This window comes from Strongylocentrotus purpuratus, unplaced genomic scaffold (assembly GCF_000002235.5).
Source record: "Strongylocentrotus purpuratus isolate Spur 01 unplaced genomic scaffold, Spur_5.0 spur5_scaffold_2, whole genome shotgun sequence".
In the NCBI taxonomy this organism is placed as follows: Eukaryota; Metazoa; Echinodermata; class Echinoidea; order Camarodonta; family Strongylocentrotidae; genus Strongylocentrotus; species Strongylocentrotus purpuratus.
This window is the reverse complement of record NW_022145605.1, coordinates 42068576-42083695: the sequence shown is the minus strand read 5'-3', so window position 1 is coordinate 42083695 and position 15120 is coordinate 42068576. Positions and strand designations below refer to the sequence as shown.

The window sequence follows — 15120 nt, the reverse complement described above, 5'->3', positions numbered from 1 at the left end:
CGTTTTTGAGGACTATGATTAAATTTTTCAAACAAAAAAGTTCCACAAACCATAAAATCTGTAATGAGAACAAACATCTGGAGAAGTACCAGGATACAAACAAAGCCGTTTAATCAGTAATAGGAAACATCCTTAAATTGGCAAGGGTCTGACGAGAAGCAAGCAGTTCTATCTGACCTTCAATTGGTCTAGTTGCATAAAATCACCTGTTAATTGAAGAAATGGACACATAATTTCATAGAATTAAAGGGAAACACCAAGCCCAAGTATAATTTGATGTAATAACTTCACTGAACAATCAGGGGGACACATCAAGTAATTCTGAGAGGTATCAATAACTCATTAAACTGCAAATGACTCATTTTTTAAAGATGAGAATTAAAGGTAAAGACCAGTTATGGTCATGCGATTGCATTGTGAAAGAAACGTTGTGGAATCGATCAGAAAAGGTTGATCATCTAGCATCTCGCATCTGCAAGGTTCTGGAATCATCAAAATGATAAGAAATTTGGCCCATTCTTCGTAAAGTTACAAGCACTATACACAGAAAGATGTATATGGGACTACCCTATATCTCTCACAGACCATGAGAGAAACAAATTTACCAAATATATGAATTAGTAGGCGGTTTCCCGGCAAATTTTTTATCATCATGTATTAGTCAAAACATATTCTTTCACATGATTGGTAATGAGAGCTTCCATTTCATTTTTTGAAATTGGGGCGTTTCCAAAACTGGTCTTTACCTTTAATGCTTAAAGGAGAGCAACTTGGTTATGAGCCTGTGGGGCCATGCCCTTACTATCTCATCATCCATTCCCAACCTCCCGATATTGATTTCCTAATGACTTTTCCAAGTTTATTGACAGTTATTGCATTCAGGTATTTTATGAAATGTAGGTTCCATTCATAAACATTCTTCATTTTTCATTTTCTTTGGACATCTTAGAAACCACATAAGCCTTCATATATAAAGCAACCAACAAAAATCAACTTCTCTCATAATTCTTCTGGCAAGTAATTTATTATCTTCATGAAAACCCTGATTTTCATTTTGAACGAACAGTTTAGTGCATCCAGACAGTCCAATGACAATCAAGGGTACCTGGTTTATACTTCCAACACAATTCATCAAAACTGTTTGCTTATGATGTAAGAAAGTGTACTTCATGACATGTCAAGCAAATCCTTATTAAAAGGATATTGACATTAATCTAACCTGAAGCTAATAAGGAAATAATAAAATGCAGCTTTTCTCAGATGTCCCTCTTAAACTTGTTGATTGATGCACTTCAGAGATACCTGTTGGTTTTACTCAATCTGCCTCAGAGAGAGAGCTATAAATGTTGGAGGCTTGAAGCCCATATCTCAAACAATGTAGAGTCTGAAAATAAAAAAGCCTGTAGACTAGCATTCCTGTTACATGATAGATTGATGGAAACAGAAGGAAATTTTCTAAGAGTTACATAATTTTTAAGAACCTCCTCTTACGGGATAATGCAGGGAGTTGTTGGCTTGCTAGTGAGTGCTAGAGATTAGTTTATGACATGAACCAATAACAGACTTATGACAAGAAAAGTAACTAAAATGCTTGTCTTTTCTGTGAAATTCCAGTAACCATCCATAAAAGTAAATTGCCGTAAGCCATACAATGTATGTATGTCATATGTGAGTTGGAGGTGCTCAAAGAAATTGTTCTATATATTTGACACATGTGATATCTTTTAGCCAACCATACACTGATTAGATGCTGCTTGTAAGTGTCGGCTTGCAAGGTGATGTAGATATACATGTACAGTAGGCTTGCGGGTGCACCATGTGAGAGAGAGAGAGGGTTGAGTAGTCCTGGAAAGAACTCTGACTCGGTAATCCTCTCTCTCTCTCTCACATGGTGCACCCGCAAGCCTACTGTATACATACACTGATTGTATAACAAGATATAATCATATGCAATATACACCCTGTTATCACTAAATGGACTGATTTTGTTTTAGCCCCGTCATACAATTTTGATCATTTCATATGAAAAAAAGGACACATTTTCCATTATTATTATGTTTCAGGGTTTATTGTTAACATTACACTATCATTTTTTAAAGATTATTAGTATTGCTAAAGATGTAAATTGTAAACACCATCTTTGTTAGGTTTTTCCAAGGACTTCGTTATATGGAACTATTTACATTACACAAACTTTTTCTTCTTCTTCATAAATATGAATTTCAAAGTTGAATACAGAGCAAATGGCTATAAGTGTGCAAGATCTCCCTTGTTTGGTTGATGCTTCAGTGATCATGGAATATATCTATGTGTAAGGAACAATCAGATAGCACTGATGAATCATGCTAGAAAACAGAATACAAAATATCAGACATGGCATCATCCACATATGTTCACCTGTCCCTCAAACTGGTCTGAAAAACAAACCCAGTGTTTTCAAACATTAGCACATATAGTACCAAGGTTCTTTTTGGTGATTCCCCCGCCCTCTCAATCTAGCTTGGTAGTTCTAGTCCTTTTAATATATCTCTGACCTTGTCTCTTCATATTGAAATGTGCAAGGCTCTGAATCTGATTTGGACAGTATTCATACAGAGGACTCTCTTGTATTAATCTAATGTATGAGATGCTACCCTCTCTTTCATCTGAGCCTGGTGTATGAAGTGCTTGAGGTATCAGCAGTTTGTCTCTGAGTAGCTAGTGGCGTTCCATCGTCTCATCTGGACGTATGAAGTGTGTGAGGTATTTCAGTACTGACCATGGTGTATGAAGTGCTTGGAGAGATCTTAGAATGTCTCGCAAGTATCTAGGTGTCCTATTGTCTGATCCTAAGTGTAGTTTATTAAGTGCCTTGAGGATAGTTCTCAGTAACTGTCTATGATTCTGGTCTATAACATGCTTCAAGTGATCTTAGAAAGTAGCTAGTGGTGTCTTATCGTCCATCAACCCAGGTGTATGAAGTGCTTGGAGAGATCTTAGAATGTCTCGCAATTATCTAGGTGTTACATTGTCTGATCCTTCAAGTGATCTTAGGTCTCTGAGGAGATAGTGATGCTCTCCCATCTGATCACGGTGTTCAAAGCGGCCAATCTAAACAAGAGCTCACTGATCATCAAGGTGATCTTAGAATGTCTCTGAGTGGCTAGTTGGTCCTATCATCCAGTCCTCATGCATGAATTGCTTAGAATCTACTCAGTATGTCTCTGAATAGCTTGTGGTGTCCTTGGAGAGCATGTCCTTCAGAGCTGGGACACAGTTACTTGGAATGAGAAGACCTGCATACAGAGATAAAGAGATGGGAAAGTAGGAGAGGAAGATCAAAAGAGGAGAAAATTAGAAGGGCAGAAATGAGAAAGAGAAAGATACAAATGAATGGGGTTTAGAAAGGTGCAGAAAAGGGAAGAAATGGGATACAAATGCAATTAAAAACATGCTATATTTCATGATGAATATTTGCCTCTCATCGTTCTTTCAGTTTATGCATCAGATATCTTGTCAAGTTTCATCACATTCAGCAGCGCTTGCGAGATCTGCCTTGCCAAGGCTTTGACATGAACATGGTGTTTCACAGTTAAAGAAACCTGATCTATTAGTTACGCTGGCAATATCTGTTCAAAAGAGGCTGTACGGCAATTACATCAAATTAATTCCACTCCTGATATTTCCTGCTCCTAATTGAAGTACACATTTCTGGGGCCCTGACTACATGTGGTTAATTTCCTTATCTCGGCACAGATATTTGATTGGAAGTATTATCATGGGGGGAAAATCATGTCTAAAACCATATGGAGTAAATGAAATGTCAGATAACAGCATGCAAACAGAATGTTGATTCGTTTCCATTTAACATGTATTTAGTTCTTATTTATAATCTTTGCTATTTTTCTGACATTTTCTGCCATTTTCTCTCTTATTTATTTCACTATTTTATCTTATTTCTGATCTGTCTATATGTCTGACGGTATTTGCATCTGTCTGTGTATCTCTATCTCTCTCTCTTTCTCGGCCTACACATGTACTGTACATGTACCTACATTTAGTTTTCTCCTTACACCAATCTCTTAAATGTTTTCTCTCTCTTTCTCTCTCTCTCTCCACTACTCTCCTCTAATCTATCTCTAAAAGTCTCTGTTATACCCTGGTTATACTCTCTGAAATTCTGAAAAATACAACTGATAAAACAGAATAAGAGAATTAACACGAGGCTGATAAAATACAGCGCCAAGTAATCTCAAAAATTCATTAAGGTGCTCGAAATCAGGACACGAAAGTGAAAAGTATTAAAACTAATTCCCACAAGTCATATCAATACATAACAGATTATAACTCCAAGGCTTAAGAGCAAAATATAGTTTTAAAAGTACTCTCAAAGGTCATCAGACATACCCCTTGGATGGACACCATTTTAAAGGACTACATACATCATCCACTTTAACTCCCTCTCCATCTCAACATGGCACTAACACTCAATACACGTCGCAACAAAAGCAACCGTACACAATAGATTAATATTTAAAATGTAAAATATCTTCAAATATCACTTTAGTACTATCAAAATTTCAAATGAGAGTGCAGTGCAGAGCACAGGATAGCTGTGAAGGAGGAAGAAGTTTAACAGACCTTTTGATTAGTTGGAACCTGGTACTTAATTTGACACTTTAAAACAATACTGTTTGTCTTGAATGAAGACTAACCCAAGTTTTTCCAAGATGTGTCAATTGTGTTGCTGCTAAACTACAGGGCCTAACCCTATGGACTGCGGTCTCTATAGTCTCCTAGTTCAGCATTATGACTGAAATGAGTTTAATTTGTGCCTGCAAACTAAAGGAAAGGGAGGTAAGAGAGGAGAAGGGGGGCTAAATTAGGCCAACCAGCACCCTTGGGGGTAACGCTATGTTGACAGACTTTATTACTAGTGATCTGACAAGGCTTTTGACTTTCGGCGAGGTAACACTCGACCTTATAACACTCAACACTAAGACTCTCAAAAAAGTACACATGAGATGGTGAACCAGTCGAGCTCAACATAAAATCAAGATCATCATCATGGTTCACAGCAGTTACATGTATACGATGCTATAATTCTTTTGATAAGATTAAAATATGCAAATAATATACCAAGATGAAGACATGAGATCATATGATATCCGGAAAGGTCTGGTGCTTTCATTGACCGAAAAGAATTAAATTACAACCATCAAAACTGTGCCAGCATTACATGGGTGATGGCTATCTTTCATTCAACACTCTAGACATATATGTGAAGTAGAATTTCAACACTTGTGTGGTAGCTAAAATTTCAATAATCATGATATGATATCATTTTCTGTAACGGGTATGAATTGCCACATGTACATGTAACCCTTCAAATGAATGACTCTACCACTGACTAGACAACTCATGTCACATGACTTAGTCACATGATGTCGGTGAGCAAGATGAATGCACTTTTTAAAACTCTTATTACTCTCAAACGACCTTTCAATTGTATTTTTGTTTTCAAGGTTGTTCACAAGTAGAGTTTTTGGCACTTTGAGAAAGAAGATTGGATAATTATGTGATGTCATCATGAAAACCCTGTTTTTCTTAGAAATATTCTCCTTCCAGATGTCTAGTCTACAAAAACACACTACAGGATTTGTTACACCTTGCCTCGTTCGCACCAAAGTGTTATATTTCTTGTGATTCCTTGACAAGGAACCTATCATAAATATACCCATCAGGCAAGGTGAATCAAACATCATTTTAAAGTATCCAAGCTACAATATTGCACTGTGGTCGTGCAGTACAATATTCTTTATTAAAAACAACATCTACATGTATATAGTATACTGTATGTTCAAGATTCCTAATGTTTTGAAGATTGTTAATATGGCTTTGATTTGGAACTATTATCTGTGCACAATGTATCTCAAGGCAAGCCCATTTAGGGATACTACATCTGTGTCGAGAGAGACAATGGTACAAACATACCTTTGAATGATCAAAATAACAATCAATGAATTCAAACTCAATAGCTCTCCACAAAAACAATCACCAAGCTACTGGTTTTAAGGAGATGCTCTATGCTCATTGGTTATGCATTAAAGTGAATGAACTGTAGACCAGAGGAAACAGGTAGAAGGGGGAAATAATTTTAAAGAGTCTCTCGAACACCCTGAACAACTGAAATGTATAGGATCCTAACCTTTATCAATTATCTGAAGACACATCTCTTCACCACTTCATAAATAATCAGAATAATGAACCCAGCGCATTGTTTTTCTTTTTCTTGAAGTGCATAGAGACATGCAATATTCCTATGTATTAAGGTTTGCGCTATACAAAAATATTTAATTATTATTATTATTATTATTATAATCAGATGTACTGTAGCACCAGCAAGCATAGGGAAAAGATTTAAAACTTGAAACATGCTCATTGAAAACAGCATAGATGTACAATATATTGTGATGCTTCAATATTATAGACTTGAGGAAACAGAGAAAATGCGAAGATAGTAGTCTAACAGCTTCAAGAACGTCCCTGACATACATGTAGATCTATCAATTTCAGGATGAGAGATAAGTGAGAAACAAGAAGATACCAGTATCAAGATGATTTAGATACAGAATGAGATCGTCTAAGGAGGGACGTGATTGTCACATACAGGATGGTATAAAAAGCAAGGAAACGGCCGAGTTTAATGTTTCATCACATACTTATTCTGTGACTTATCTGGCTTAACTAGGGTCGATCATATGGAAATGAGTGCTCAACATGTTCTAATTGATACTAATATCAACAGCTGTGATCTGTTAGGATTGGATAGGATTCAGACATTTATTACCTCCCTCGACACTCAGCGTGTCCACACACTAAACAATTTATCCCGAAACTCTATAACGAAACGTCGTATAAAGAATCATAGTATAAATTTCAAAGTGTCCACACACAAGAAACTTCATATAAATAATCATCGTATAAATTCAAGGATGTCCATAAACAGAAGAAAGTAATCCTGAAACTCTACAGTCTGGTCTCCTTTCGCTCGAGATCACGTTAAGCCCCGCCCAGTTAGTTACACTAGTTACACTCCCCCTGTCCACACACAACATTTTCGTGATTAGGCGTGATCTTTATGATCTTTATTGAGTTTCAGTTCGAAACGATGCCCAAACCTGCGTTTCGTTAGACTAGTTTCGTTATACGACGTATCGTTAGTGAGCGTCCACACACACAATTTCATCGTAAAACTATCGCGAAACGGTATCACTATCGCGAAACGGTATAGCTAATCACGGAAAATGTTGTGTGTGGACAGGGGGTCTATAAGGGGTGAAGTGCCCAATGACTATCACATTCTTCTGATTTAATCAATTTTACATACATGTATCTCCATTAAAAAAAAAGGATTCAAAAAGTTTCAATGACTCACTTTTTCCTCCTCAAATAATTTGTAACCAATCTTATATAGTCTGTATATTCTCTCTTCCTTACATGTTTGTATAAAATATGGACATAAAAAAATATAACAAAAAAGTGCTGTATGACTGAACCTTCAAAATGCAACAACATTTTGCCACTTTGTTCATGAAAGAAGTAGTCAAAAACACGATTCTTAATGCTTATTTTCATTTCAAATGAGCTTAATCATGAATTGCATGGCATTGTGGTAAAAATAAAATAATATTTCAAGAATTATTTTTGGTTTTCCTGTTCCTGTATTATGTAAAGTTCATAGCATTCTAGACCGGAAGATAAAGACAAACATCAAACTGATGACACTGTATCTACCGGTATACAAGTCAAAGAATGACCCCCATGTACATGGGCCATGCCCCCCTCCCTGACCCCAAAAAATTAATTACATAAATAACTCACTAAAAATGTGTACCCATCAAGATATCTTGATTTATATTTACCCAGTTCATGTCTCTCAGATAACATGAGATAGAAACCATATCCATGAAGAAAAAAATAGATGGAACTTCGCAGTAAAAAATGATGCCTTCGCCATAGAGCGATTTCACAAACCAAAACAGGAGCAATTTTTCAAATTCAAGTTTAATTGTGATCCATTAACAGGTTCTCAGAATATTGTGATTACATGCTATTTTTCATATACATGTATGATCCTTTTATCTTTGACCTCATGACCCTAAAATCTAATAAGTTCATTGGCTTTGCAAGATACATACATGACCTAAGTTTGGCAGGAATCCATCAATCGGTTCTTGAGATAACGCGGTCACGAGAACAGAACGTACATGTACGGACGGACGGACGGACAACCCCAAAACATAATGTCTCCGGGTATTTTGTAACGGAGGCTTAAAAAACTTTTAAAATTCAGCCTACTACAAAATAAAAAGTATCAATCAAGGTCCATAAATCTTGGGATGACTAATAAGACTGATATATTTTGGGGTAAGTGAACCTCTTTTGCATATTTTGATGCGCCAGAGCTTGCACTTTCAAGAATAAGACCTTAACGACTGTCTCACCTCCTCATTCAATCTTAGGGTTTCTCTTAAATGTTTATGGCACCAGGATATATTTGGATGCATCCAATAGCTCCTGACTGACATTACCACAATAGGACCCCTGGTAGCTAGACCCCTGGAAGCACTAGTCTACATCAAAGACTCAACAGGATATTCACAATGATGTTCATTCTAACAATAATAATAATAATAATAATATTCTGCTCAATACATCGATCCAACGATGTGCCTAAGCGCTTTACAGATATATTACAGATATGATACTGCTAATGTAACTAGTAGATTGTACTCTAAGATACTGATATATTAAATGAATGCTAAGAATACAAATGCAAGAATACAATTACATACAGTTGTTGTGGTACAGTAATTCACTTGCAGCTCTGTCTTAAGGGTGAAGGTTCGAATCCGGACCAATCACCACTGTCCTTTGTTGAGGTATTTATCAACATTTGCCACTCTTCATCCAGGTGTAAATGGATAACTGATATGCTAGGAGAACTACATATATGCTATTTGAAGTTTCTTATACTTAAGTTGTAGTTATGACAGATATATGGGAGCTACAATTATTATCTGGTGATGTACAGTATGTATGTCTTTTAGACCTACATGTTTCTGAAATATTGTGTATCTGATGACTACAAGGTTGTTACTAATGGGATATTACACTCCTACCCAAATCAATCCATGAAGTATTTGATATAGCACCTTTCCCTTGCAGTTACAAAGTGCTTCATAAGTGATCCACGATTTGCTCCACAAATATATTATACACCCACAATTTTCACAATTTGTTCTGAACGAAATGTTAAAGCAAAATGAGGATGAATGTTGGCTGGAGTTAAGGCTATGAACTCCATAGAATAAGCAATACCCAGGGGTATTCTCCAATTGTGAATTTCCTGAAGAGTTTCTTAGTCACTTTCCAGCAAAGGCTTCAACTCATCTTTAACCGCTTGCTCTCTCTCTCTCTCTGTCTCTCTCTCTCTCTCACTCTATTTCCTTTTTTCTTTCTTTCTTTCTTTCTTTCTTTCTTTCTTTCTTTCTTTGTCTTTCTTTCTCTCTCTCTTTCTTTCTCTCTTTATCTCTCTTTCTCTCATCTCCTTTAATTTCACTCAATCTTAGTTTTTCACCCTCAGTCTTCTCCATCTTCTCTCCAACTCTCCATCCCTCTTCCCACTCTCTCTCTCTCTCTCTCTCTCTCTCTCTCTCTCTCTCTCTTTCTCTCTCTGTTTCTCTCTCTCTCTCTCCCTCTCTGTCTCTCTTTCCATTTTAATCCTACTTTTCATTAAGCAAGCATGACAATGTATTCATGTATGCCTACAGACGGCCAAGGGAATTCAGTCAAAGCTCCGAACAGGATGCATGAATGATCAACCCAATTTCGTGTTGGGGTATTGCAGTGCTTGCCCAACAAATTAAGGCCACATGGAAATAAAACATTAATCATCATTACAATGATGGTCGATTCTCTATGTCACTCTTCAAATGTGTCACACCCATTTCTCTTTGCCAAACAAAAGAGACAGGATGTGGAAAGGTTCACGCCAAATTTCTTCAAGCGATTCTTTCATAAATTTCACAAATGTCCTGTACAAATAGCCTTTAGTCAAACAGAAAATGCATTGTCTTGAAGTTGAAATGTGAAAAATAGAAGAGATATTTCTCATTAACTTACATAGTTTGCGAGGCAAATTTCAAGAGAAAATGACCATTACATTCATAATGATCCTAAAGCTGAACATTTAAAAAAATATTATTTCTAATTTTACTAAAATGCATCTCAATATACTCTAGTCTGATATAAAGCTCAGTTTACAGCAGATTCACACACAGCATGCCCCCTCCCCTCAATTGAATAATTCCTATAATATAAACCCTTGATATAAGAGAGTAAGGGTCGAAAAAGGTTTTAGTTTTCATAACAACAGCATGCAGCATTCAGCTCAAGGGCGGACAAAAACTTCATGGTAGGTTGGTTGGGGATAGTCAAAAGCACATATCCTCCAGACAAAAAAAAAGAACAGATAAATACATTAATCCCTGATCACAATAAAATTACCTCTCAACTATCCCAATGGAAAACTGAACACGCTATAAATACAATCTGAATTAGTTTCATAAAGGAAGTGTTTTTGCAAGGCCTTGCCTCGAAAACAAGCAATATTGATAAGGGTAAAGAATTACAAGGAACAGTAAAAAGGGCAACCAATGATAACCCAGACATGTGAAGGAAATGGAAAGAAAACTTTTACTAGGTGCAGTGACACACAGACTTGTAGACGGACAAAATGGGTTGGTTTACATAAATAACAACTATCTTCATATTCTGCTTAGCTTTCCCACCAGGTCCAAACTTATTATAAAATTCATGAAAATCTGACATGTAAATAAACAAGAAAAGCGATAAGTGCACTATTAACGTCCGACTACTTTTCCTCCAAAAGCAGGGAACTATTCTAATCATTACATCAGGGGTTTACTAATAGGAAACTGCGAAAAACACAGGGATAAAAATACTTTAAAATTTGGGGGATACTTTTTAAGCTTGCTTGCATAAAAATAACACATTTAAATTGTTTTGCATTGAACTCTTTGCAAATTTAGGGGGGCTCTTTTATGTTTTTTTAGGGGCTCTTTTGGGCAATTTGGGGGCTAATTCGCTCCGAGCCCCCGTGTATTTTTTTCACAGGAAAAACACAAGGTGGTGGTCTCTTTGGCATATTATGCAAGTTCAGGATAATAACCAAGTTTGCTGTCATTCGATTTGGATGCGATGATGTCTACCCCTACCTAAGGTCTGAATAATTAGATTAAGAAAGAAAGAAAGTAAAGAAAATGAATAACACTTACCGACAAGTTTTCCTCTGTCCGTCTTGAGTCTAATGATCTGCATGATAGAACCACTTCTAGGATTGAGTCGTAGGACTTCCTCCACTCTCGCCCATACACTCAATACAGCACCAGATAAAACAAAGAAGGTCCTACGTCTCAGACCAATCTCACAAGGCAGACCAAGCATGTGCGACTTGCAGGTTCCTTTCCTAGTAAGGTCAAGGAAGACAATTAGACATTGTTAACAATTCATTCAGGGGCAAGTATTACATTGCACAACTAGCAAAATGGCACAGATGACTATTGTGGTCAGATTATCAAGATTTCTGGTTTTGTGATGAAAGGATGAAAACAGAGTCAACAAAGTTCCAGAGAGTACTTAGAAAGTACACCATCTTTGACTGATCTTAGACTCGCAGGGTACACCTAGCATGCTTCTGTCTTTCCTGGTGGGATAGAAAAAAAGGCCATTGGACATTAAGAAAATTAATTGTGGTAACAGTGATAATACTGAAAGTGTTTTAATGTGGATGGATTGTATAGGAATATATTCAATAGTGTACATTTAAAAACGATGCTAAACAATAACACTCTGGCAAACCTATGATGATATCAAACGGCTATACATATGCATCAGAATGGGTTAAATCTTAAAATATCAACCAACAAAAAACAAAAAAATAAAAAAATAAAATACAGACAACAAATTCTGAAGAACGGAACCAAAGTTCATAACCCAAATCAAACCTTTAACATGAGTTTTTTATTTAGTCCTTTGGTTTTTGAAATGTCCCTGGGAAAAAAAGTATAACGAAATAAATACACACAAAAAAAAACTAGATTCATATGGATCCACAGTCAACCATATCTACTTTTTTCTATGCATTGTTATGAGCGATGAAAAACTTAAGAGTGAAACTTTTTTTATAAAAAAAAAGCTGAAGAAGGGTCTGTGTGTCTCAAGAGATTTAAGTCTAATTATTTGCACATTTATGGATGCTTAAAATACAATGGGTGGGCTTTACACTTCTGCCGTTTCCAATTATAAAGAATACATACAGGAAGTCAGGGTGTCGTCTATAATCATCATCATCACATGAGAATCATAACGCAAAGATGGAAAATTACAAGAAAAGTCATCACTTGGTTAAGATTTGTCTGGACCATGCATGCCAGATGAATCGAATCTCTCTCTCTCTCTTGAGGTAAAGAAGCCTTTCCTCCGATGAGATAGCGAGCGGAAAGATGCAGGAACAAATACAGGAGACAGACAGTCCAAGGGAAACAATGCAAGTCATCTGTTGCTTTCATTATCTCTTTCATGAGGTCTTTCATGACTCCTGCTCTTTGTCTGAACTTCTCCTAGAAGACAAATTCGGCCTTCCTCCATGCAAGGCTCAAACTCAAGGCTACATGCACTGCACCATCTCAAGACTGGATGACTCATATCACCAAGACAACGGAATCAGATTGAGCAGGGAAGATCTATAAATGTGATTTAGGAGAAGTATGGTGTCTCCAGCGAACCTTTTGCTTGTTGACTGAGGGGTGGAAATAATAGGTGCATCCACATAAGAGCTAGTTTCAAGAACAGTTGCAAGCAGAAGTTTGGCAAACAGACATTTTCAGTGGATTTCCTACATTTGTTTTCAAACCATCTAAGAATAATCTCAAGAAAGTTACAAATATGTGTTTTGATTAATCACAACTTCAAAACTTCATAACTTTCTTATCTTTATTTGATTTTTATCATTTTTTTTAATAAATCTGTTTTATCTTTATGTAGTTGTTAAAGCCAACTTGATGCTAGAGTGGACTTCCCCTTTAATTATCATTAATGAGAGATTTAAAAAATTCAAAAATTCTCTGTGGTCTTACTTCTAGAAGATCCAAAAGCTGAAGTTAGGATGCAGCTACAGAATTACTTATTGGAGGTTCCTTTGAGGTCTCTGTGTTTGGTTAACCAATAATGCAGAGTACCAAGGGAATTGTGGGTAAATGTCTGGGAGGTTGTGGAGAATTAGCAAGACAGGAAAGGAAACATGAACATTCATGACGGAGATGAAGATGAAAGAGAGGCACGCCAGATCAATTTGCAGAGAGTAAAAGACAGAGAGAGGGGGAAGACGAGAGGAGAGGGAGAGAGACGATGATAGAGAGAGAGAGAGAGAGAGACAGACAGAAATAGATAGAGAGAGACAGAGACAGAGAGAGACAGAGACAGAAACAGAGACAGAGGGAGAGAGAGAGAGAAAGACAGAGAGAGACACACACATACATGTAGAGAGACAGAGAGAGACACACACAGAGAGAAAAACAGAGACAGAGACAGAGAATGAGAGAGAGAGAGAGAGAGAGAGAGAGAGAGCAAGAGACCGGCCGAGAGAGATTAGTATGAGAGCAAGGATGCTGACAGGAAGTGAAGAACACAACACAAGCTAGCGGGAGGATGGAATGAAGAGGAAGGAAATGGTCTGAAGATAACGAACGGTTGATAAGAATGGGAAGGTATCAACAAGGTAATGATAGATAAATGGCAAGGACACTTGAAGTTGGTGTAAAGGTGTTATATTCTATGAAATATGAGAAAACTTCATTGTAACAAATACATGTACAGGTACATGAATAAAGGTCAAGATGTTTATTTGCTTTAATTAAAGTCTATACAACTTAAATGCCTGATGACAAAGACAAAGTTCTGTTTCATGATTTCTAAATTGTGCTAAAGAAATTTTGTTTCAACTTCAACTTCAAAATCCCACATAATTTTAAGAATATTTGGCTAACATTCTCGGGTGTCCTGTTTAAGTTCCAACAGATTCACTGATTCATTCAGGCTTTCTGAGAATTCATGTACACTTGCTCTCGTCATCAAGGACACTTCCAAAGTGCAAATCAAGTTCTAAGGCCACAGAACTTAATCAGTGGGACCAATGACTAGGGGTCGAAGATATACATCAGTAGGTAGGTGGATACAGTCGACATGTGAGCTGACAGACATATCAGTCAGGATTGGAACTAGCTTATCACTAACACAATACAGAGTTACAGGGACTACAAGTAGTGACCTGCTACTTCCTCTCTGATCCAATACTAGGCTCATTCACACACAAAACCGTAAAAATAAGCAAGATTCAGACATTGATGTTTTAATGGCAGTCAAAATTTTGCTTTTTTTTTTTTCCTGAATGAACCAATATTTAATTTTTGCTGATTAGTAACATTCTGATCATGATCACACTCACAAAAATCAAATTGCATAAATGGCAGCAGGTATTTGGTGTGTGAGGGGGAGGGAGGGTGTGAATGAAATGAGACAAGATAGCTAATGTATCCTTTTCCACAATGGAAAATATGATTAAGAGCAGTATTGGTTTGATCATCTGTATACTGTGAATACAGAGGCACATGTACATGTACCTTCTCCAGACAAGATGGAACTGAATGAACTACAATCTCCATTTTGCAACGAAACATTAATCTTAATTCAAATCTCACTTCGTTTGTGTGTGAATGACCCAACAAGGTGTGACTCACCCAACAGAGAGCTGGGAGAGGGAAGAGGAAAGACAGAGGGAGACAGACAGACAGGATGAGGGAGGGGATTAGAGTATACGTCTTGGGTAGAGGAGATGACTAGCATGAAATAGAAACGATGAAGGGGAAATGATCCAACTATATAGTACAATAATAAAACACAAATCGATAATAAGAGAAAGAGAGAGAGAGGTGGGAGAGAAAGGGAGAGAGAAAGAAAAAAGGCAAACAAAAAAATGGATAGGGGAGAGTGAGGAAG

At 36.8% G+C, this 15120-nt stretch overlaps 1 protein-coding gene across 1 annotated transcript in view; it reads right to left on the bottom strand.

The window, feature by feature from the left end:
• Window positions 1–1845: 1845 nt before the first annotated feature.
• LOC100888616 (protein strawberry notch homolog 1) overlaps window positions 1846–15120 on the bottom strand; it is a 56798-nt gene continuing 43523 nt past the window's right edge. Inside the window, exons 29-30 of the mRNA XM_030992486.1 lie at window positions 11343–11533; window positions 1846–3275 (exon numbers count right to left, since the gene is read on the bottom strand). Of these exons, the coding sequence (XP_030848346.1) occupies window positions 3193–3275; window positions 11343–11533 (274 nt within the window). The 3' untranslated portion in view covers window positions 1846–3192. The remainder of the gene's footprint in view (window positions 3276–11342; window positions 11534–15120) is intronic.